The sequence below is a fragment of the Trachinotus anak genome, unplaced genomic scaffold (assembly GCF_046630095.1).
Source record: "Trachinotus anak isolate AG129_WGS33_773 ecotype Australia unplaced genomic scaffold, CSIRO_AGI_Tana_v1 ptg000004l, whole genome shotgun sequence".
Taxonomy (NCBI): Eukaryota; Metazoa; Chordata; class Actinopteri; order Carangiformes; family Carangidae; genus Trachinotus; species Trachinotus anak.
The window spans coordinates 12,214,773-12,240,058 of NW_027273855.1; the positions used below are offsets into that span (position 1 = coordinate 12,214,773).

Consider the following 25,286-nt stretch of genomic DNA (forward strand, 5'->3'; position numbering starts at 1 on the left):
TTGCATAACTATCATCACGTGGCATCTTATAAGTTGTTGTCTGACGAATATTTAGGATGCCTTAAGGAAAACAACTGTACAGGGTAAACCCAACTAGAACTACCTTAGAAACATCACTGTACTAAAACAGACTTCAGGAAGAAAATGTTTTCACTCACAAATACTGAATTTGGTGTAGTGATACCTTACAAGGGAAGAATTGGAATATGAGCAGAAGCTGACCGGACTGAGAAGCATAAAGATACACCCAACTCATCTGATGGAGACCTTCTGCATAGATAATATGTTGTTTAAAATACCCTCAACTGGGTAAATACATATAATTATTTCATACTTCATGGCTTGGCATGTCAGTTAGTTTATCCTACAGTGGGATGTGGATAAATCTTACCCTTTAGTGGTGCTTTATTTTCTTTTTCTTTTTATTCATGTTTGTAAATGTAAAGAGTAGTTTCTGTGACAATAACACAAGCTTAGGAAATTAGAACAAATTAGCAGCCACAACAACCTCTTGATCAATCTGAAGTCCAAGAAATGCAACACTCAAGGTTGAAACACAACAACATATTATTGATTCTTTTAAAGTTAAGTTTCACATGTTTCTTGAGTCAAATAGACTGAGGATTATTGAATTGTAATAATGTTGTCATCTGCTCAGAGGCACTCTTTCAACTAAATACTCCGCACTGTCTCACTGAGGACCATCTCAAATGTCACCACAGCTGCTTGGCGACTAGCTTTGGGTCCCATTTTCCAAAACACAACACAAAACACATCAACCATGTTCCTCTCTGAGGAAACCATCTGCTTCTCAGGGACAAGGAAATAACATGAGACAATGTGAGACACACACAGGAGGCTGGAGCAGACGTGACAACACAATTACTACAGTTAAAACTAAAGAGTAAAGCACTTGCCCTGCTCTCAGGCTTGTCTCTTAAAATCTTCGCTCCCCTCTCTGGCTCAAAATCGTGGCTGTCATCCACACAAAGCCACAGTCGCTCCTTGACAAAACATGCACAAGCTTGTTGGGTACACAAATGTTGCATTGTAATCTCTTTCGGGCATAAAGATGTTTCTGATCATATATCAGCCTCCTTATGTGATCTGAAGAAACCCCAACCCCCACTCCATCTATTTTGAATTACAGCAGCTATCAGCTGCAGCGGCAGCAATAGAGAGAATGAATGTGTCATTTCTTTACCGGTGGTTGTGCTGCGGTTATCCTTGGATACAGTGTCTTCCCCACAGTGTTGGCAGATAAATCAACAGCTGTCGCAGTCAGATGGGTTTAAATCTGGTAGCAGTGTCTGGCTATCTGTCCATATTCTGACTCAAGCATACGAAATATGAAGAAAGCCTCTGTTTTGTGCTGTATGCAGTTGACGTCAATGCAAAAAAAACTGCATGAAAGCTGACATCGGTTTGTTAAGGTGGAGCCCGAACTGCCGGAGGTGAAAGGACCAACGCTGCTCATGTTGTTGAAATATGATACCGTGGGAAGGTAGAGGTGCATAAGAAACACGCAGGAAGTTATTTCTTAAGCGCAAATGTAAACAGTTAACAATGGATGTTCGTTTATTATTTGACGGGACACAAGCGACCTTAAGTGCTCCTTTTTGTTTGGTTAAAGTCCGGAAGTGCGTTCGATATACACATCTGAGCTACCGTGAAAGGCGGGGGTTTTGCTTAGAAGCAGCATGATTGGTCGGAACCTGAACCACCATCTGCCTCTGTTAGCCCTTACAACAAAACAAAACAAAAAAATAGCGACCAACTCATAAACTCACTGTTCAATAATGTATAAACCCAATACTCTTTTCCATTTTGAGGCCGGTAAATAAGTGGAAACTTTGTATTTATTATTCTTCTATTAAATTGAAATAGAAGTCACGGCTTTTTAATAACATTTTATAGATTTTTCTCTATGTATTGGTTTAATAGATTAGCTAACATTAGCTCTGCCTGACAGCCGAATTAAATCCAGCAGCACTCACCACCAGCCGTCGTCGGTGTTGATGTGACAGCTGTGATTTCTTCCTGCCTGTAAGCTTGCCCAGCTTTGTAGTTGTTCAACGCAATGGACAAAAACATAAAATGGAAAATTTCTCCTCTGTGAGAGTCTGATGCAGCTGGTCATTTAATATAAAACCTCACGTGTGATATCAAAACAGTGCTTGTTCTCGTTCGCACAGCTTTGACAGTGAAAAATCGAGGCTGGTGTGCTCGCCGACTTATTTATTTTTTATTTTTTTGATTTGGTTACTTTTTATCGATGAGTAAATTCAAAGCTTTCACTTACTATCAGAAGCCAAAAGATGCCTGAAAGATGCCAACAGAAATATGATTGTTGTACTACGTCTTTAAACGCAAGGTCCTCACGGAGCTCACTACCCATGAACCGTAAAACCAATTCCTTCGTTTTCCACCAGGGTATTGTGGGTATTGAAGTTTTGTGGTGTCACGTTTTGGATCCAGCATGGCAGGGAAACAGAAGAGGTATGTGGATATTTTCTTTACAATGTGCCGTTTATTACGAGTTTAAAGGGCAAATTCGTCTTGTTTTTATAAGTGTAACTGTTGTCAATACAGTGGGTGACTTTGTTGTGTTTGATAGATTCGTTTAAGTTAGCTAATATGTTATACGATACTGTCTTAGCTATCCATGCTGTTCTCGCTAGCGTAGTTATATGGGTTCTTGTTAGCAGTTAGCTTATCTCAATGTTTAGTCTGTTTTCTCCGCGTTGAAAATGGACTACTTATGAATACGAACCTGAGAAATTTGGCTAGCTAAGTGACGGCTAAACTTCAAAACATTAGAATTTACGGTAGAAACTGTAGACCGTGCGTCATGTGTAAATCCAACCCCACATGTTGGCCAACTTATTTCTGTTGTTGAACATTTGTCTTTCGTGCAGAAAATTAGAAGACCTCAGTGTGGATGAGTTCCTGCTGTCAGCTTTGAACTCTGATGGTGAATCTGAAGAAGAGACTCCCAAACAGAATGGAGTCAAGAAAAAGAACAAGAAGAAAGAGTTGAACTCTGCACCTCCCAAGTCGTAAGTTGCAAATACTGGGTCACTTTTGCGATGGTACTAACAACATCATGTCCTCTCAAAGGCATACAAGCATTGTGTTTTTGTTATTTTTTCTCCATAGTGATGATAAGAATAAAGGAAAGGCATCTGAGCACAAGGAGCAGCTGTCCAGGTTAAAGAATAAAGATCCAGATTTCTACAAGTTTCTGCAAGAGAACGACCAAACGCTCCTAAACTTTGACGATACAGACAGCTCTGAGAATGAGGATGAGGAAAAGTACCACAGATTGCCATCCACACTGGAGGTAGGCCAGCTGCTGGTGTGTGTGTGTGTGTGTGTGTGTGTGTGTGTGTGTGTGTGTGTGTGTGTGTGTGTGAGAGTGAGTGTGTGTGTGTGTGTGAGTGAGAAGGTTCATAATGAAATGAAAAGCAAAGATCTTCATACTGGCATGTTTTACACATAGGAGCCCAGCTCTGGTGAGGATGATGAAGATGAGGATGGTCAGAAAGGTTCAAAGAAATCCAAGAAATCAGTGGAGACCATCAAAGTCACAGACAAAATGATTGAAGACTGGAAAGATGCTATGAAGAAGGAACCCACACCTCGTCTCTTCAGAGAAGTCACCCAGGCCTTTAAGGCGGCTGTAGCTACAACAAAGGGTGAAGGAGGGGGCCAGTGTCGATACAAAGTGGCTGACAGTTCAGGTAGGACTCCACGTTTACCTGTAAGTGCTGATATGTGTATTCAAGTTGTATGATTGCCATAGTAGTTGTATGATTGCCATAGTAAAATGACAGTGTCATAATTGCTGAGTGTTGCAGGTGAAAATCTAAATCTAATCTGAATTAAATTTGAACACAGCTTGCCAGTATTTTACAATGTAATATACTGTCAGGATTTCACTAAACAACTAGGGAACAAACTTACTGCAAATGTTAATCACATAAGTGGTTTCATTAATGGTGTGGATGCACAATATTGACATATATACACTTATCCAATAACCAAAATAACTGATATTACACACACAGTATTATAGTTATATTGCTATACCATTATTTGGGAATGATTAAATATGTCATGTTTCAAGTTGGGCTCGGTAAAGGCTTTTTTCACAGCAGACATTTTGACTAGTCACACAGTTTACAGTTACTAGTAGGATTGATTGAACAGCGGTTCTGTTTTATTCAAGTGCTCCATTCAGCCATAACAATGTGAGCCAGCATGCACAGCGTCATGATATCCAGCATTCATTTTGTTATTTTCACATTATGCCTTTCCTACTGTGTCATGTCAAAATGCCCTCTTAAAGAACAGCTTATTGTTTGAAAGTTTAAGATACTAGAGCAGCTACAATACCTGAAGTTCGACTGATACCAAAATTATTTTTTGTACGATAGAACACAACTTGTTGTGCTCTTGTAAATATGCATAAATAATCCTTTCTTTGTCTGGTCTACAGTGTTCAACGCTTTGGTCCTGTTCTGTATCAGAGATATTTATGTGGCCCTGCAGAGGATGCTCAACCTAAAGCCAGATAAGGACCAGAAAAAGTATGAAGTGGATGTTATATCTGCTGATCTCGCCTCTTGTTGACAGTTAATGTGGCAGTGAAAAGATTGATCACTTCTCATTCTGTTTTGTTCTCAGGTTAGTGCTCCCATCGTCTAGTCCAAAGTGGCAGAAGAATCAGATGGACATCAAAATGTATCTCAGTGGAGTAGCTCAGGTTTGTTTTGCCGTTCACTTCAGATGTCTTTCCTCTGTGTCTCTGTGCTTTATGGTGATGAATATGAATATGATGATATACAGTAGATAAGTTATACAGAGATGTTTTATTGGGTTTGATGCAGAACAATTCATTTGTAACAAAGAGTTGTACTGTATTTCTGCAATGACTTTTTTTTCCTCATTTGTGTCCTGAAAACTCTTTTTTTTTTCTCTAACACTTGTGTTTTCTCTCTCTTCACCTGTAGCTATTATCCTGTCTAACAGAGGCTACAGTCATCAGTGCTGTTCTGCGGCACGCCAACCAGCTTGTACCTTATTACCTTTGTCTACCAAAACAGTGTCGGCACCTGGTTAAGGTAGGATATAAGTCACCGCAGGAAGGCAAGGAGTGTGACACTTTGGGATATAGTCTTTTAACGTGTCTTTATTTTTCTTTCCCTCACATCTTTGTATATAGCAACTGCTGAAGCAGTGGAGCACAGGGGAGGAAACAAGTCGTGTTCTCGCCTTCCTGGCCCTCAACAAAATCTGCAGACACAAGCAGGAAACTTATCTTAACCCTATTCTCAAGGTGAGCTAAATGCAGAGTAACACAGCAATGGAGGGGCACACGGCAAACTTGGATGTAAAACAGACTAGAACAGGGACTTTGCAGTACTTGCCTTGAAAATGATGATGACTTAGGCTTATGGTGTTTTTTCTTTCTCTTTGCAGCAAATGTACATTTCCTACGTACAAAACTGTAAGTTCACATCTCCCAGTGCGCTGCCCATGATCAACTTCATGCAGCGAACTCTAACGGAGATGTACTCCCTGGACACACAGACTACTTACCAGCACACCTTCATCTACATCCGACAGCTGGCCATCCACCTCAGAAATGCCATGACCATGAAGAAAAAGGTTGGTTTTTGACAGAAATGCAAATATGTATTTGGAATGCTCCTGGATGAAACATATACCGTACAGATACAGAAAGACTGTTTTGCCATTTTATGATGAGTAATTTTAAGGATTACTCTCATCATTATTCTTTTATTAAAATAGATTTAAACATTTAATGTATTGACTTAGCTCCTATAGTTAAAAAGAGCAAAAAGCTACTTTTTAGTATATTTATGTTCTGCACAGCAGCCTGATGATTTTGCCTTTTTTGCTTCTTCCTTTCTTGTCCTCACAGCACATTGCAAAAATTAACACATAGTTGAATGAACATTCAGAGTGGAGTTCTTACAATTATAGGGGCTAAATTTAAACATCTGTAATAAGACACGACTCTGTTTGTGTGTGTTCTGTAGGAAACATATCAGTCAGTGTACAACTGGCAGTATATCCACTGTCTGTACCTCTGGTGTCGTGTCCTCAGCACCTTGCACCCCAGTGATGTTCTACAACCTCTCATCTATCCACTCTGCCAGGTCATAATTGGTACCATCAAGTGAGTATGTCATTTACATGTTAGACAATATGCCATAAGGATATGCCAAAAGTCTCGATCCTCAGAGTCAATGCTGGTATAACTGTCAGTGAATAATCCATCAGAGTGTTTTAATGTTAAGCATTTCTGGTCAAGAGTTATCTATTTATTATAATTAATATAAATAATTTCATCAAGAGAATTAGATTTCTATTAAATTTGAGTAAATCTGTGGCTAATAATAATTTTTCATTATTGATGAAGCTAAAGAGCCTTTTCTCAATTAATCAATCAATTAATCAATTGTTGGGTTTACAAAATCTCAGAAAATAGTGTCAAATATTCAAATTGCCTTTTTTGTAAAAACCAACAGTTTAAAACCTAAATATATTTGGTTTACTTTAAAGCAGCAAATCTTCACATTTGAAAACTGGAGCAATTGTTGATATGGCATTTTTGCTTGAAAAATTACTTAAGCAAGTAATTGATTATTTTGTCAATCATGTAACTGATTAATCAGCCAGTGGTCTCAGCTCAGCTTTCTTCCTTCCAATATTCTCCACAAGAAATCTGTGTAATGTGTCTGATAAACCTTAAACTCATGGATGTGCCTTCCTCGATTATAGTTCATCACCCCACCGGTACCGGCACCAGCACCCAATCAACACTTTTTTAATGCAGGGTCTTTGGGTCTGAACACCCACTTAGTATCAGCTGTAACTTTTACACATCAACACAATCTCTCTGCAGCAGATGAACAAAGCAGAACTGAGAACAAAGGGTCTCCTGCTGTGACAATACTGTTTGAGTGACAGAATGACTGCTGGCAGAAAGTGATAAATAAGCCATGGTTATGCACAGAAGACTGCAGTGGTGCTGAAAATTGGAGGGTGAGAGTGAATAGTGACAAGATTGAATAGATGTATTAGTACTGAGAAATACATTGAATTTAATGATTCACAAAAAAATTGTCATTATGAATATTACATAAAGCCATAAGAAGAATTTAAAATAATATATAAAATGTTCTTTATCTGTTAGAAATGATTTTAAGTATATTATCCAACTGTGAAATATCCAGACTCCAGTATTGTCACAGTGCTATGCTCACTACATTGTGGGAGTTTGTATGCACCAGCGTTTCCCATTGATTACCTAGACCACTTTTGGGGTAATGAATTACAGTCAAGCCCACCACAATCTCAACATGGACTGCCACTTATTGTTTTTAAATTTTTTTTATAACTATTTTAAATTGGTAAAATCATCATAGAGCTGCGCACAGACTATTGATTCACTCGGCCCCTCCTTGCCCCTCCCTCTATCTCTATCTCTCACTCTCACAAACACATTGACAACAGATCTGTCTGCCATAGTCGGACTCGGGAGCACCAGGAGAAATCCTGGTGTCAGCTGGTGGACTGTGTTAAAATCCATAAGGTTTTTTACCATCCATGTCTGTCTCTTTACTGGCCCTCTCTGTGTTGTACAGTGTGTGTGCTGAGACTGGACTCACTGGCCGATCACAATATGTAATCAACCGACTCAGGTCAGAGTCGGTGAGGGTTACTATTTGTTTGACGCCATGTGATGCAAATGGGCATATTGCAGTGGATGGTCAGTTATTTATTTGTCACAAAGTACTTGACTATTGAATATTTTGCAGTGGAGCACCTTATATACAGTACAAAAAGAATCACTGATGTGCACACTATATATTTTTAACCAGTTAATATTGATTTTTTTTTTTTTTTTTAACCTAGCTTTGAATTCACAGAGTGGTGGTGTCTTATAATTTCAGCGGCAAAGAAACGTCAAGCTGCTTTCTGGGATTCATTCATTATGGAGTATAACATTTTGTGTGAACCTGTCATATACATTTTACCAACAGCAGGTGGAGACATTGACCACTCTTTCCTCTGTCTGAACAGATTGGTGCCCACATCAAGATATTACCCCCTGAGGATGCACTGTTGCAGAGCCCTCACACTGCTGTCTAGCAGCACCAACACATTTGTACCTGTGCTGCCTTTCCTCTTGGAGGTAAGACTTCACGTTGTCACCAGTAACCACCATGTGGCTCTGACAGGATTAATCTGAAGTCTTTCATACAACAATACACCAAACATGCTTGAAGACCTCAACTACTTTTAAATTATCCAGAATAAACAGTAGTCAGTTGTTGTCTTTGTTACAAGTGGAAACAATGTAAAGGTAGATGTGATGAAATGTTCCGTCGGTGGTTTGCTGTGGAAAAACATCAGTGGCGTATGAAATGCATTTTGGTCTCAACGGCCACAACTGAAGGAGCTCAGGAGGAAACACATCGAAGGGTAGAGCTCTCTCTGTGTGTGTGTGTGTGTGTGTGTGTGTGTGTGTGTGTGTGTGTGTGTGTGTGTGAGAGTGTGTGTGTGAGAGTGTGTGAGAAAGATAGAAAGAGAGACACCTTTGTTATCAGACCAATCGCAGGTCACCAACTGACAACATTTCTCTGGGTCAGGTGTTAAGCACGTGACTGTACGGTGTTTGTGTGTCATTTGTGTGTGAATGTGTATGTGTTTATGCGTTGTGTGTTGGGCGGAGTTGTGGCCCGTCGAAGGAGAGCAGCGTGCTAGCGACAGCAACTAGCTTCGCCCGCTGGGAGTGGTCAGTGTGTGTCTGTCTGTCTGTGTCTGTCTGTCTGTGTGTATGGATGCATGCAGCAGTTTGACCAACCCGATAAAGGCACGGTTGTGGTTTACACTCTGGTCCTAACACGCTGTGCAGACCACATCCTCTCTGCCTATGGCCCACTCCCTACCTCTTTTTCCCTGCTTACACACTCAGAAACCCCAACCCCCAACAGCAAGCCGTGTTTATTTGTGACGCATGATATTTCCTGTGTTTTCTCTCCTTTACTGTTCCTCTTGTTAAAGGCAGGCTGAGGTACGCTGCTACTGTTTTAATTAGAGCAGCAGAAGCAGCCCCTTCCTCCTGTGTGTGTCTGTGCCTGTGTGTGTTCTCGCATCTCCGAGGGGGGGTGTATGATTTGGAGCTTCCTGCTTCTGTAGCTGTGTGTGTGTGTGTGTGTGTGTGTGCCCGTGCATGTGTGTGCATGTGCATGCATCAGGGTTGGCCCATGCCTTCCCACTTCCCCCTGGCTCCCCCGCAGACCGCCACCACATCCTATGTTTGTACAGACAGCACTGGCCAGGAGCGTTGCTCTGCTTCGCACACTGAGCGCATTAACGACCACACATACACACACGCACACACTAACGCACAGAAATACACAGAGATACGTGGTGTCAGAAATAGCTTGATATACAAATACAAGACAGAAATTCACTTGTGCACTGTGGGCAGATGTGAAAGCTAAAGCTTGTAGACAAAAAGCCCACACGTTGGCTAGAATGTACTTTCACAGACTAAGATAGAAATGCATCATCTCTCTAACACTGCTCTAAGTAAAATGAGCAGCCTAGAATGATGATGTCAAAATTAAAGGACTAGTACTGATAAATAGCTGATTACATATATACTGTAGCTGTGGTTGGTTTCTTTGGTTGAACTTATGAAAGAGTGATGTCTCTTGGGAATGAGGTGGAAGATGCATACCTTCAGTATAAGGTTTGTCTTGAATGAATAATTGGTGGATAATGATGAGTATGAAGAATATAAAATACTTCTTTTTAAACATACAAACCAAAAATAAATAAATAAATAAATAAATAAATAATAATAATAATAATAATAATATAGAACAAAAGTTAAAGGTTATCAGGTAACATGTTGCCCATATGTTTTGCATTTGCTTTGGGTTCTAGCACAATGTATTATTCTGTTCTCTGAATATAATATGCATTGTACCAATAAATATTATAATTTCTTAGCAGTTAGGTCCAAATTCTGTGAGGCTGGTTTATGCTTTTCCTTTATAGATCTTCCAACAAGTGGACTTCAACAAGAAGCCAGGGCGAATGAGCAAGAAACCCATCAACTTTGCAGTCATCCTGAAGCTTAGCAAAGTCAACCTGATGGAGAAAGCCTACAAGGTATGTATTACTGTCTTGGATCCACCACTAATGAAGACAGAGTGAAGAACAGATTTTTCTTTCTTATAGGGAGGCAGTATCTAGTGTGTGCCGCTGCTTGTATCTGTGCAGGAGCAGCAGCTGATCAGATGAGTGGTTCAGGTCTTAGTTAATGTTACTTCCATGTTGCTCCCTCACACTGTGTATGTTAGCCTGCATGTGAGCATGAGGGGATTGAGGGCAGCGCTGAAAGCCCCTTGTCAGGGCTCTAAAACTGGCCCGGAGTCACCACGCACAGCGCTTCAGCCAAGAGGATTGCAGCACGGCCTTCTGGGATTATCCTCTACACTCCGCTTGCTAGGGCTGTTTTCACTCCTGTCACTTCGGCAGCTGCCACGAACCCCTGACTTGTAGACTCACAACAGACTTGATTAAACAAATACTGATCTGACTGATATGAAACACCTATCAAAAGGTTTTCATTTATTTTCACAAAGAAAGGCAACTAAGCTTCTTGTACTGCAGATGTGTTCACATTAGCCAACAGTTTTTTTTAATTACTTGTGAATCATTCTTTATTAAAAGTTTAATCATACACGCATCAGGTTGTATTACCAATATTACGTGCCATGGTTCTGTAAACAATGTATAGGATTAATCTTTAATGGACAGGCACCACTTTAAAAGGTAACTTCCTTCAGGAGGAAACACTCAGCTTGCTTAGTTTTTTCCCCCATATTTATGTAGAGTTTGTTGATAGTTAATACAACATGGAGAAGGCTCAATAAAGACTAAGCAATACTCCTCTTGTCAGTTATGCAGGTTTTACAGGCTGGCTGTAAGTTGCCATCTGTAAATATTTTTATCAGTGCTGCTTTTCTTTGTCTTGCACGTTGACTTGGCATATCATTTCCTATTGAATGGCTTGCAGAGTAAACTGTTCAATTCAATTCAATTCAATTTTATTTGTATAGCGCCAAATCATAATATACATTATCTCAAGGCACTTTACAGGGTAAGGTCAAGACCTTACTTTGTTACAGAGAAAAACCCAACAGTTCCCACAACGAGCAAGCGCTTGGCGACAGGGGGGAGGAAAAACTCCCTTTTAACAGGAAGAAACCTCCAACAGAACCGGGCTCAGGGTGGGCGGCCGTCTGCCTCGACCGGTTGGGTTTAGGGGAAGATAGAAAGAGGGGGAGGGGGAGGAGAGGGGAGAGAAGAGAGAGAGACCAGGAACAGCTGTGTCGGTAATGGCGTTATTAATAATAAAGACAGGTAATAGTAATAGTAAAGATGAGTAGTGGTGGATCTGGATCCTGCTGTTCCCGAGGCAGAGATACCTGCAGAATGAGGACAGAGAGAGGGAGAGAGAGGAGAAGCACAAAACTACGGGAGAGAAAAAAAAAAAAAAAAAAAAAAAAAACAAAGTTAATGGCATGAAGTCATTGAGAGAGAGCGGGGGAGAGAGACAGAAATAGGGAGAGAGCGCCCAGTGAATCATGGGAATCCCCCAGCAGTCTAGCTCTATAGCAGCATAGCTAAGGGATGGGTCAGGACATACCCGAGCCAGCCCTAACTATAAGCTTTACTAAACAGGACAGTTTTAAGCCTGATCTTAAAGGTAGAGAGGGTGTCTGCCTCCCGAACCCACACTGGGAGCTGGTTCCACAGGAGAGGAGCCTGATAGCTGAAGGCTCTGCCCCCCATTCTACTCTTACTAACTCTGGGAACCACAAGTTGACCTGCATTTAGAGAGCGAAGTGTCCTATTGGGAAAATAGGGAACTATAAGCTCTCCAAGGTACGATGGTGCCTGACCATTAATGGCTTTGTAGGTGAGGAGGAGGATTTTAAATTCGATTCTGGATTTTACAGGGAGCCAATGCAGAGAGGCTAACACAGGAGAGACGTGATCTCGTTTCCTCGTTCCTGTCAGTACTCGTGCTGCCGCATTCTGGATCAATTGGAGGCTTTTTACTGAATTTTTGGGACATCCTGACAATAAAGAGTTACAGTAGTCCAGTCTTGAGGTAACAAATGCATGAACTAGTTTTTCAGCATCCTTTAGACATAGAATGGGTCTGATTTTAGCAATATTGCGCAGGTGGAAGAAGGCTGTCCTAGAGACTTGCTTTATATGTGAAGTAAAGGACAAGTCCTGGTCAAAAATGACACCAAGGTTTCTGACTGTAGCACTGGAGGCCAAGGTGATGTCATCCAGAGTCAGTATATTATCACATAGTGTATCTCTGAGGTGTTTTGGGCCAATTACAATAACTTCAGTTTTGTCTGAATTTAAGAGTAAGAAATTACTGGTCATCCAGATTTTTATGTCCTTAAGACACACCTGAAGCTTGGCTACCTGGTTAGTCTCACCTGGCTTCATGGATAAGTACAGCTGGGTGTCATCTGCGTAACAATGGAAATTCATCTGGTGCCTCCTAATAATGTTTCCCAGAGGAAGCATATATAGACTGAAGAGCATTGGTCCTAGCACAGAACCTTGTGGAACTCCATGACTGACTTCTGTGATGATAGAGGAGTCATTGTTAACATGAACAAACTGGAGTCTATCTGACAGATATGACTTAAACCAGCTTAGTGCGGTTCCTTTGATGCCGACCATATGTTCTAGTCTCTGTAATAAAATCTTATGATCGATGGTGTCAAATGCGGCACTAAGATCTAGTAGGACAAGTATAGAGACAAGTCCATTGTCTGAGGCTATGAGGAGATCATTGGTAACCTTAACCAGAGCTGTTTCTGTGCTATGATGGACTCTAAAACCTGACTGAAAGTCTTCAAACAAACCATTCCTGTGCAAGTAATCACATAACTGGCTTGCAACGACCCTCTCAAGGATTTTGGAGATAAAGGGGAGGTTGGATATAGGTCTATAATTGGCTAAAACGTCAGGATCAAGAGTAGGCTTTTTAAGTAGAGGTTTAATTACTGCAACTTTAAAAGCCTGCGGTACATAACCAGTTGATAAAGATAAGTTAATCAGACTTAATATAGAGGTGTCAAGTAAAGGAAAAACCTCTTTGAACAACCTTGTTGGAACAGGGTCTAGAAGACAGGATGATGGTTTAGATAAATAAACTGTTGAAGTGAGCTCAGGGAGATGTACAGGAGAGAAACAGTCAAAATATAAGCCAGTTACAGTTGACTCTGAGGCTGCTGAACTGGACAATACATCTGAACCAGCTGTGGGGAGGAGATGGTGAATTTTTTCTCTAACAGAGACAATTTTATCTGTAAAGAAGCTCATGAAGTCATTACAACTGAGGGCTAAAGGTATAGATGGGTCAACAGAGCTGTGGCTGTCTGTCAGCCTGGCTACAGTGCTGAACAGAAACTTGGGATTGTTCTTGTTTTCTTCTATCAATGATGAATAATAGGATGTTCTGGCTTTACGGAGGCTTTTTTTATACGCCAACAGGCTGTCTTTCCAAGCCTTTAAAGATTCATCCAGGTTAGTAGAACGCCACCTTCTTTCTAGCTTCCTTGAATTTTGCTTTAAAGCTCGTGTTTCTGAGTTGTACCATGGAGCTAGCCTTCTCTGACTCACTACCTTCTTCCTCAGAGGGGCCACAGTATCTAGAGTTGCACGCAGTGAGGCTACAGTACTATCAACAAAATCATCAACCTGTGTGGCTGTGAAGTTAAGAGAGCTGTTCCCTACTGCATTGATACATGGCAGTGGGCTAAGTACTGATGGGATCCTTTCTTTAAATTTGCTAATGGTATTGTCAGAGAGACACCTGCTGTAATAGATTTTTTCCCCAGATGCTGTGTAGTCCATGACTGAAAACTCAAATGTTAACAGAGAATGGTCAGATAAAAGAGGGTTTCTGGGAGAAACTGTTAGGTATTCAATGTCAATCCCACTGTGAATCCTTTCTGTTTATAAGCCATAGGTGACAGACTGCTGGGCTAAGCTTAGCCTGATAACGAGACTGAATTGCTATTTCGTTTCTCTTCAGACATTATCTGAGAGTTATTTTGTTTTGCTCTGTGCAATCAGCAGCAAGTTCCGTATTCGTCCCATCCACGAAGTTGAGGTGAACACTGCATTTAGAAGAAGCACTTAACTTTTTTTTTTCCCCACATTGATCAAAGAGATATATTGATTTTAAGAGTTGTTATTTCTGTTGATGGACTTGTACAGCTGTGTCAATCTTATTCAGTCACCATTTTTCTGTTGCTATTTTTCATGAATGTAGCTATGTAGGAAGATTACATCCTGTTCTTAATCCTGCCTACAAAACTCTGCGTCTCTGTCCGACGGAAACACCCGTCAGTGAGCATCACACCACAAATATGTTTGAATGAATGAATTTCCAAACATGGCAGAGATGTGGACAGAGAGTCAGAGGTCTACAAATAGGCTACACTAGGCCAAGCTGTCATCAGTTTTTTTGTAAGAAGTTGTTTTGCCCACCAAAGAGGACATTAATGACTTGAAGTTCTACACATGTGTGAAGTGTGAATATTGTTTGTGAACCTTTAGGAGGGACTGATTGACCAGCTGTATGACCTGATCCTGGAATACTTCCACACTCAGGCCTGCACCATTGGCTTCCCAGAGCTCGCCCTACCCACCATCATTCAGGTAATACAGCCTTTAAACTGATCCTGACCTAGGTCTGTGAAATGAAAAGGGGACACTCAAGTGTTACAGAATTACACTTGAGTTTACAGTGTAAACTCATAATGAAGTAGTGACATTCCCAGAGTTTAAATTCTTCTCTGAATAGATGATTCAGGATCTGGTTCACATCTTGCCAGGCTGAATCTGCTTCCCTCAGGGGAAACAACCACAAACCCTCCTCTGCTGTCCCTGAATACACCGTATGGGCGGACTGGATGATCCTTTACACTGGTTCCTTCTTTCTCATACTCCCCCTCCATGTCCCTGCAGCTGAAAGCATTCCTGAAGGAATGCAAAGTGGCCAATTACTGCAAGCCGGTGCGCCAGCTGCTGGAGAAGGTACAGGAGAACAGCAGCCACATCACAGGACGGAGACAGAAGGCCGCCTTCGGAGTGGCCGATGCCACCGCTGTGGTGAGTGTGTGTGTATGTGTGTGTGTGTGTGTGTGTGTGTGTGTGTGTGTGTGTGTGTGTGTGTGTGTGTTGAAAGAGAGAGAGAGATGGAGGGAGGGGTTGCCTGTGTCGTTCTGAATTTACAGGCAGCCTTTCCAGAGTCCTTACTCGACCTCTTCCATTCATTAGTATTTCTTGTCAGTTTGGCTATTCTGTTTCCTAATATTAAGTTTTTATAAAATGGATTTTGAAAAATTGAATAGTAACTTGCAGTCTGGTCCTTCCAATACATACAGGTGAGCCTAACATGATTTTAAAATGTAGAAGTTCTTGGAGTTATAAATGGTTAGCATATATCATCCCCTGTTATTTAAACAAAAAGGTAACACAGAAACCACAGCACAGTCATTCATGGATGGACAGAAGACAGAAATCAGGTGTTATTATTAAAGCTTGTAGAGTTCATTTGTTTTTAGTTGACTTCTAAAACCTAAATGTATTAATCTGTTCTGTGATTTTTGGAAGTCAATTTTGTATTGTTAGCTAAAGATGATATCTGGTTGGTTATAATTAGAGTCTATGCAACAATCCAATGCCATGTAATATTTTAATAAACTTTATAGTTTCACATTTGGATAAAATGGCAGTTTTCCCAAAAATCGATTCTTCTTTGCTGCTCTAAAACAATAGCTTAAACAGGAAGTTGTGCTGTGCAGCCACTGGAACTACTGTTTTAGAGTGGCAAAGAAAATTTGATTTCCTGTAAATAGTGTAACATTAGCCGTTCGCTAAATGTCAGCAATATGGCAGTATGTTACACTGGAGAGTCCTACCAGCGAAAAGGTAACATGTACATTGATAATTAGTAATTAGATAAAAAATTGATTACAGCCCTGAAAAGTACTAGTTACAATAAACTACCACATCAAAAATCCAGACCATGTTAAAATATTACAGCAATCAGTTTGATGTACTGTTTGTCAGGTGAACATCACTTATTTGCTTACTTCAGTATGTCTTTCCAACCATAGTTTAGTCCTACAGGTCAAAAAAATTGAAATGTTTTGACTATTTCATTGAAACTTGAAAAAGACAAAGATCTACAATAAAACCCAGGTTTGAACCTGAGTCTTTGAGTGAGACACTTATTAATATTGACTCTAAAATGTATTTATTTACATGTTTAATGCATAGGTGAGACCTCAAAACTGATAGCAAATGTAACATAAATGTATTCAGTGCTAACAGAAGCACAAGACAATCGACAAAATTGAAACTAGAAATTAATTAGTCAGGCATGTCTGTCCATTAATCCCTCCTACTAATGCATAAATCAGACCTAATGAGGAGTCGTTAGTTGTCACTTTGCCAGCTTTTAGCGAGATGGTGGCAGCTGCTGTGGAGGGTTTGTTGGGTGTTGATAATAAATGATACTCAACCAGCTCTATCCACGTCACCTGGAAATTGCTAATAGTTGGTACAAGTTTGAGTCAGTGTTTTCTGTAACAGTTGTTTCTACAGCAACAGCAGGATTTTTTTTGTTTATAATTTTAATCATTTAGATTACTCATGTCTGTTTCTCAGCACTAACGTGTAGGTGGTGTCTTATTTGAATGTTCTCAAGAAGCATCAAACAAGAGTAGAGTTCCAGTTGCAGGATAATGATAAACTTTTCTCTGGTTGACATATAATAAGACTAGAAACTTTTCTTTTGGGCTCTGGTCCAGTTAAGGTAGAAGGCCATCACACAGTCCTGACCAACTTGCACAACTGATAATGGATGACACTTGCCTGTGTAAACTCTCTGTGTAAACGGGCTTTTGAACCAGAGGCGCCTCTGCCTTAATGAGTAGCCATTAGTGTCTGTGCGAGTGTGCATGCATGCGTGCATGAGCTTTCTTGTTATGCTACCTGTTCACACACACATTTTTATGTCTTTTCTGCCACTGAGAGACTTGACGTGTACTGTTGATAAATATTAAAGACCGTTTAAGGATGAAATTAAAGAGCATGGTCTTTGTGTAATTTAGCTGATGAGAAAATGAGTGTGTGTGTGTGTGTGTGTACACACGGAAGAGTGTGTGTCTGTGTTAACAAAATACAACAGACAGACAGCACGGCACTGCGGCAGCGCCAGCCCCTGTCGCCACGGCTCTCTGCTCAGCGGAGGCTGTCGCCATGGCATCCACTCCCTGGCATCGTGGCAGCATTAGAGGTGTCACCGCAGGCAAAGGAGAGGGGACAGCCCTGCTGCTGCTGTGGAAAAGGCCACGGCCCCCCTCTGGCCACCAGCCCCCCACTGACATGTCACCCAAACTGAGAGCTCACCTAATTAATGATGCCCTGCCTCCATCCAGGTCGCACTGGGGTCTCTTGTCCTTCTCTCCTGTGGAAATTTTTTGTTTTGTTTGTCTGAGACTAGGCTGAATTCAGAAGTAGCTTTTCTGTTTTCATTTTCTTATTCAGTCTTTTTTTGGGCATACATGTCACCCATCTTAACAGCCACACAGCAAACTGTGGTAAATGTGTTAAGCTAACGGGAGCAGGAGCCCGTGGTCTGTTCGCTCTATTGGATTTGTTGGTCAGATAATGTGATTGGGCCTAATCAATATCATCCACAAATACCTTCAGGGGAAGGCTGGAGAAGATCCGCTGGTCTCCGCTTTCAGACATCTTCAATCTGTCTGTTTTCCACAAATTCTGACTCTCATCACTGTCTTGTCTGTCCATCTCTTTCTCCTGGTCAATTGCTATGAAGTTGTGGTAGAAAGCAACTTATCCTTAGATCATTTAGAGCCTGAATGAACCTGCTAAAAGACCTCTGTTAACAGATATTTAAAAAATGAACCGCTACCCTGGAAATTCATGTTTATCCATAAGCTCAGGCATTGATCTGGTACTATATATTTACATACACCCATACCTTTATATACATTCTTCAGCTAAGATTTTAATCACCATGTTCTCCGTCAGGCGGCCTGGGAGAAGCAGGTCCAGGAGGAGGGGACTCCTCTCAACAGGTACTACAGCCAGTGGAAGAAACTGAGGGAGAAGGAGATCCAGCTGGAGATCTCTGGCAAAGAAAGGGTAACTATCCAACCAAAAAACACCAGCATTCATCTCATCTTACTGAAGTCATCATGAAGCACTTCTAGTGTTTTCTTCATGAATGTCGGTGTTACCAACAAACTTGCCCCTTTAAATAAAACATGAAACAGTCATGCTATATATTGGAAGATTTTACAGGCAGCCCAACTATTTTTTTAAATCATCAGCGTCATCAAGGCAGGCATATGTTTTGACCCTACTTTTTTTGTGTTTTATTAAAGATGGAAGATCTGGACCTTCCTGAGATTAAGCGTAAGAAGATTCAGGAGAAAAAGGCAGAGGACAAGAAGGAGTTCAAGGATCTGTTTCAGTCTGACAGTGAATCAGATGATGATGATGATGGAGGGTTCAAAATCAAAGGTAAGCCACTTCTCATATGCACTGTTCACTCACACACAACGCTGTCCTGCAAAGGGGGCTTTTTTTTTTTTTTTTTTTTTTTACTAGGTTACAATGTACTACTAGTCTTGGCCTCTAGGGGGCTGTGTTTCGTTACAGCCTGGTCCACAACTAAAAACAAAGTTAGGAGGTGATGACAGTTGAGTCTGATTTCTCTACTGCTGTCTCTGTTTCTGGGACAGTACCCATCTTTAAGATTAGGCTACATGAAACAGATGACCTGAAGAGCAGTTGCCATGAGGCTTTGAGTTATTGAAACTTCCACAGGGGCCATTTTTGGGGAATAGAAAATTAAATCCCAAATCAAACTTCAGGGAAAATCTCTTTGCTAATCAGATAGTTTAGTTCTTTCTCTAAGAGGAGCCATTAGCTCATTCAGCATTTGAACCCTGTATGTGTGTTGTCCTCTCGGGGTCGTCCATAGGTCACAGGCAGCTGCCACCTCGCTTTTACAGCTTTACACTCGGACACACTCCAAGCTAAAAAAGCCCTTCGCAGGGTCATAGAGGAAAGGAGTGGGCGGCAGGGGGATTTTTTTTTTTTTTGATGCATCTGGACTTCATTGTAGGGAGAGTCCCCACAAACGGATGGGCAGCTGCCGGCAAGCGGCAGGCCTCCGCCTCTCACTCTCTGCCCCCCCCCCCCCCCCCTCCCTCGTGTTCATCTTTCCTCCACCCCTCCCACCCCTCGTGCACACACACGAACTGAAACCCCCCGACAGGAAGTACAGGCTTGGATCCCAGCGGGGGTTCCTAATTCAAACCAGCCCAGTGGAACAGCCAGAGGTGGCCGCTCCCACTCCTCTCTCTCTCTCTCTACCTCTTTCATTCTACTCCTCTTGCTCTCTCTTTTTGGCTCTGAGGGCCTCAACCAGCTGCCCCCGCATGTCCTTACAACACGTGCACACACACATACACATCTCGATGATAGCACACAAGTGTACACCCACCACCTTGTCGTCCAGTCTTTAAGAGCCAAAAGCTTTTGGGCAGCTCACCAAAGCTCTTTGTGGTTTCACACACTCCCGGAAAGAGGGGGAGTGTGAGAGTAGGGGGCTGATGATTTAGATTGATGTGTGTGTGTGTGTGTGTGTTTTCTGTGGTGGTGGTGGTGTCAGTGTGTGGGGGTAGTCTTCCAGGTCATTTCAGGGCAGCCTCTAAGGTACCACTGAAGTCTGCTTAGCACCATGTGAGCAACAAAGAGTGGGAGAGAGTAAAAGCATGTTTGTCATCAATACATTCAGATGAGGAGATGAGGATGTTGATGTATGTGTGTGTGTGTGGGGGGGGGGGGGGGGGGTGAGAGAGAGAGAGAGAGGAAGAGGAAGCAGCTCTGCTTCCCCCCCCCCCCCCCCCCCAGCCTCTCATCATACCTCAACTTCAAAGCCTATGGACCCCAGTTGTCCCTTTGGCTAGATAGACAACACACACATACTGTACTCTGAAGATAGCACAACACAGTTTCAGACAAACTCCCAACTTCTCCCTGGCACACACAAACACACACCAGCACACACACCAACATTCCCATCATCATCGTAGCTGTGGAACCTGCCTGCTATCTCCATTTGCTATATTTAGGCCGTGAGCATAAGATGTCTGAAATTGCAGGTAGTAAACTGTCATGGGTGTTTGTGCAGCAGCAGCGGCGGCGTTTGTAATCGACTCTCAGTTCCATCTCAGGAGGAAATAGACACTTCCAGCTGCCTCTGATACCTGGCCCACATATAGATGTCTCCAATGTCCTCAGACATCAGCGATGCACCAACGCAAACTCAAAAATGTCTGAACAAAGTAACACTAGACAAAATTCAGTGCAGTTTAAAGATTTTTGCTGTCTCTCCTCAGGCAAAAAGGGCACCTGTGGGTCAGATGATGATAATGTGGATGATGATGATGATGATCTTGACGACCTGTCTGACATGAGCGATGATGAGGAAATAGAGGGAGGAGACTCAGGTTGGTGCAACATCAGTGTCAAATTATTAGCTTGTTGTATAACTATTAATTTGTTGTGTATTTATTCATGATGATTGATCAGTTAGTCAATTGAGAGCAAAGTAATAAGCAACTATTTTAATAATTCATGAATTTTAGTCTTATTTCAATCATCTGATTTTAGTCTGTCCAATGTGAGGATTTGCTGCTTTTCTTTGTTTTATATTTTTGCAGACTGAATGATTTGAACTGAATATTTGCAATTTGAAATGTGACTTTGGATTTTAGTATTAGTATGAGGGTCAATTTAGATTATTTTCTGATGTTCTAGAGACTAATCGATTAATTGACAATAGTACTGACAGATTAGTCAGTCATGAAAATAATTATTAGTTGCAGACCTAGACTTTTACTTCGTAATCAGTGTCATACTCTCAAAGAAATACCCTTTGCACAGAAATTCCTACCTTATAATTAATGCACAAATGAACAGAACACAAGCCATCTTTTATTACGTAAAATACATTTAAGGGATGTCAGATGTAACAAAGTTGTAGTCTACCAGCCAAAACACAGAATATATCCATGTAGGTTGTATTTCTAAATAAAACTATATAAACTCAAGCAGCACTGTTATTTTGCAACATCCATTCTATCATTAAAACTGTAGAGGATGGGTTAAATAAGGATTACTAGAGGATGATCACTAGAGCTAAAACTAGTTGATGGAAAATAATTAGATAATTTAATAATGGATTAACTGTTCTAATATTCCATAGTTTCAGAAACTCAGTTACGAGAATTTACTGCTGTTCTTTGTCATATTTGACAGTAAACTAAATATTATGAATCACTTAATTGCTATGAGGGCGAGTGGTCATTAAGCACTGTCTTACCAGGATGCCCAGACTTTGCTATGCTAATGCTAAATTTAGTTTTCTATTCTATCAGTTAATGAAATAAACAGAGTGAGTGCGTTAACATTTGATGAAAGGCTCACTTTTTAATGTCTGTTTGTTTTAGGGCTTTCATTTACTTCTTTGCACCGTAAAGAAATCAACAAAATATGTAAATAGCCCAAACTTTAGCATACAGCTGAATAATAAAACAGCTGCTAGCCTGCTATTATCTCTCTAGGCGTCCCTACCTGACTGGAGTAGTAACAACAACCTGTAACTTGTAACTTAATATGGCTACAATAACCCTGTTAAATCAATTAATGTAGTAATGTGTGCACATAATTTAAGAGTTTGGGAATTAATAATCCGTACAAAGGAACTATCAGAATGTAATTTGTGATTGTTGCTGGACTCCAACAGCTGAATAAGTTTCTCCTGTCTGTATTCCAGATGATGAGGAGGATGAAGGGGATGAAAAGGCATCCAAGGCTCCTCAGCCGCTGTCCTCCTCTGCTCTGATAAAGTTGGCCGAGGGAGACGAGGATCTGGTGGAGGACCTGGAGCTGTCTGATGATGACTGAGGGTTCATGGGTTCACAAGCTTGAGCTCACCTGAGACACATATGCTCTCCCCCAGTATATTTGGACTTTTTGTTATATTCTTTGCTTTTGAATTTTGTATTACTTCACTTGTACAGCACAAATGTGTTCTTGGTATAATTTTATGAAGCATTGAAATTGAAAAGAAAAAAAAAATCCAAATTCTTTGCTTTTTTTTCCCTAAGATGCTAATTAATTGAAGCCTGCATGTGCATGTTGATGCAGAAGTGCACCTGAAATATGTGATTTGTGTCCTCCATACATGTGCACACCTGTAGGCACCCTCAGGCTTTGTGAGGACAGGCTATTTGGAGAGAGGTATGAGCCTCGCTGAGCCGGGCCGAGCCAGGCTGGGCTGGCCAAGTGGAGGGGTACAGAGAGGCGGGTGTTGAGCCCCGAGGCAGCAGTGCTGTGCCAGGCTGGCAGGGTGGCGTCTGATGCTGTGCCAAGACTCTCTGCCCAGGTGGTAGAGCAGCAACACAGGCTGGTCTGTTTCTGTGCCAACTCCTCATAACCCCCCCTCCCCCTCCCCCCCGACCACTGTCTTTTCTGTCTGTGTATTCACATGCTCAGACACAGCTTTCCTACTCTAACTTCTTCCCTTTTCTTTCTCAGCTTTACTGCAGCTTTCGCAAGCATTCACTACTAAAGTAAAGGTGATTCTGGCCTTTGTCGGGTGAACGATTATCGCATGCATTTACTGGTGTACAATACAGGGCAGAGTTGTTTGACAGGGACTTGAACACCACAGATGAAGATTTGATTTGTGTCACCACATTTCCTCTGTAGTCACTTTCAGTGAATACAGAACCTTCTGGTGCAGAGGCCCAGCCTAAAGCGAGGGGGAAGTCCCAGCAGAGTCTGTAGAGTGTACTGCTTCAGTGTAAACTCTTTGAAGGAGGAAGGAAGGTAAGAGTGAAAGCGGGGGGGGGGGGGGGGCTAGGCTGGTTCTGGTCCTGTGTGTGGGTGTATGAGGCGGGTCAGGTTTATCCCCGCAGGCAGGGAGGCCTTGGCCTGTGGCTGAACCTCACACTCTGACAGCTGGTGTTGACCTGAACTGTGCCCCCCATGGGTCACCTCCCTTTTACACACACCAGGAGACCACATACTCCCTCCGGCACGTTTTTACCGAACAACCACAAACACCTTAGGAGGAAGAGGCCTATACACATTGACACAGGCGCACAAATGACAAATGAGAAAACAGAGGAATTTCTTTAGGATTTATTTCACCTGTGTGGTGAATAGAAAAATAGGATGAAGACAAAACTTTTGAAGGGAAATCTAGAGACCATTTTAATTCATTGCTTGCGTTGTTTAAAAAAAAAATCCATAACAAATTCAAAACATTTGCATTAAGAGCTTTTGTGCCTTACTTTTCCCTGCAACCAAGAGAAAACCAAGTAAAAGTATCTTTGGAATCCATCTGAAGGGCTAATTATAATACATATCATAATCTGCTTTATCTACTACATCAAAAGTCCTATAAATATTTTTTTCCTCATATTTATATGCTGAAGTAGCATTTGAGATTGGATCGTCTTTTAATATTACACTTTTTTTTTTTAAAAATGGCAGAACAAAATTATGAACAGAAGTACCACCAAAGCAAGTCACATTTTTCAGTAAAGAAAATCTTATTCGTGCAACTACATTTAACAAAAAGTAAAAGTACCACGTATGTAACCTTCAGGATATTTTCATCTTAAGCATGATTCTGTACAATTTTGCATGTTTTTCCTACCTCCCACAGTAGTCAACACAAGCGTACATTGACGTAAGCCGTACACACCATAGAGGCTTCTCCATTTCACCAACATTTTTAAGCCTTTGTACGTCAGGAAATGACAGATTTACCCCAAACAGAGTCCGTCACGACAGCCTAGCATTCCTCTGTTGGACCAGTCTTTCTCTGAGACTATTATGCAAAAAAGCGAACACATCCAATTCCACACATCCGGTAATCTTTGGTATTGGGACAGTGGAATGCATAGTTGCAGTGATAAGAGGGAGATGGTCAGATCTGGTGCTGCTCAACATATGCTTCAACTCCAGCCTCTAAAAAGATCCAGCTCCACGCTGCTGTTTGGCTTTGGAAAACAAGCGAGCAGAAGGAGGGGAGGGAGAGAAAAGAGGGGAGAGGCGTCTCTTTAATTCCTGGATTCTGCAGGGCTTGTGGTGAGAGCAGTCAGAGATGTAGACTAGAGAAAGAGAGTGAGCAGAGCTTCCTCCAGCCCAGGAAGGAAGGAAGAGTTTCCGCTAGCGTCTGACTGTCTGACTTGCAAGAATGTCGCATTTGTGGCAGGGCTTCGCTCCCTTTTTTTTTTTTTGGCAGGCTCTCTGTGACCAGCTGTCTCCTTTTCCTCCTTTTTCTCTTTCTCTGTTCCTCTGTCGCTTCACGTGTCTCCCTTCCAACACAGTTTCTTTGGATTCTGCTCAGCTACAGCCACTGCAGAGGAACTCAGACTCATGATTGGTTTGCCGGATATGGTCCATATCGTCCAGTTGTCTTTCATTCCAGTCCAATATTTTCCCATAAATTTCAGCATAAAGGTCCCAAGGTGGGGGGAGTCTGGTAAATAGAGCCTGTGAGTCAATCTCTCTGGTTCAGGTTACCCCCCCCCTCCCCTGGTTCTCTGATTAGCTTGAGGCAGGCCTGCCCTCCTCACCCCTGCTGGTTGGCTCCTACGAAGGAGTTTTGGCCTCGTATCTTCCCACCACCATGGAGCTGTTGCCGTTTTCCTGCTTGGGGGAGGAGCACCCTGGGGTGGGGCCGCTGTAGGGAGATGAGCTGCTGCTGGTGGAGGTGGGTCTGTGGGGCAGGGACAAAGAGAGGGGCAGGGGCGTGTCAGATGGCGTGGCGAGGGGGTCCCGATCCCGTTCTGGGGGGCGCAGAGCAGCAGAAGGCGGAAACGGGAACGCCAGGGGAAATCCAGTCATGTAGAAAAGCCTGCCAACACGGCGTGCCACCTGAGGAGATGAGAGGAGACCATATGACTGTCTGTACATTCTGTTGAGTATTGTGTAATGGACTAATGTTGTACTGTAAGAGAGAGAGCGCAGAAGAGAGGCTGCAATCTGTGGGGCAGGCTAAT

At 41.9% G+C, this 25,286-nt stretch overlaps 3 protein-coding genes across 13 annotated transcripts in view; 1 reads left to right on the plus strand and 2 right to left on the minus strand.

Annotated features, from left to right (window-relative positions):
• Nucleotides 1-2,420, minus strand: part of klhl17 (kelch-like family member 17) — a 14,771-nt gene extending 12,351 nt beyond the window's left edge. For 2 of the 5 annotated variants that reach the window (XM_071475956.1, XM_071475955.1), the window contains exon 1: nucleotides 2,303-2,420. In XM_071475956.1, coding sequence (XP_071332057.1) covers nucleotides 2,303-2,398 — 96 coding nt within the window. In that variant the 5' untranslated portion in view covers nucleotides 2,399-2,420. Of the gene's footprint in view, nucleotides 1-1,204; nucleotides 1,977-1,997; nucleotides 2,266-2,302 lie in introns of those variants that run through there. The other 3 variants (XM_071475958.1, XM_071475957.1, XM_071475959.1) reach the window with 3 other exon arrangements.
• noc2l (NOC2-like nucleolar associated transcriptional repressor) lies at nucleotides 2,415-23,573 on the plus strand. Its single transcript, XM_071475951.1, has 18 exons — nucleotides 2,415-2,499; nucleotides 2,919-3,059; nucleotides 3,160-3,343; nucleotides 3,503-3,743; nucleotides 4,502-4,592; nucleotides 4,690-4,768; nucleotides 5,016-5,126; nucleotides 5,228-5,341; nucleotides 5,485-5,673; nucleotides 6,069-6,208; nucleotides 8,119-8,230; nucleotides 10,108-10,221; nucleotides 14,716-14,817; nucleotides 15,127-15,270; nucleotides 18,223-18,336; nucleotides 18,579-18,717; nucleotides 20,604-20,714; nucleotides 22,043-23,573. Exons 1-18 carry the CDS (start codon nucleotides 2,480-2,482, stop codon nucleotides 22,171-22,173), a joined length of 2,277 nt encoding a protein of 758 aa, XP_071332052.1. The 5' UTR covers nucleotides 2,415-2,479; the 3' UTR covers nucleotides 22,174-23,573.
• The window catches only part of samd11 (sterile alpha motif domain containing 11), an 83,777-nt gene continuing 81,891 nt past the window's right edge, over nucleotides 23,401-25,286 (minus strand). For all 7 annotated transcript variants that reach the window (XM_071475946.1, XM_071475947.1, XM_071475944.1 and 4 more), the window contains one exon: nucleotides 23,401-25,161. In XM_071475946.1, the coding sequence (XP_071332047.1) occupies nucleotides 24,877-25,161 (285 nt within the window). In that variant the 3' untranslated portion in view covers nucleotides 23,401-24,876. The remainder of the gene's footprint in view (nucleotides 25,162-25,286) is intronic.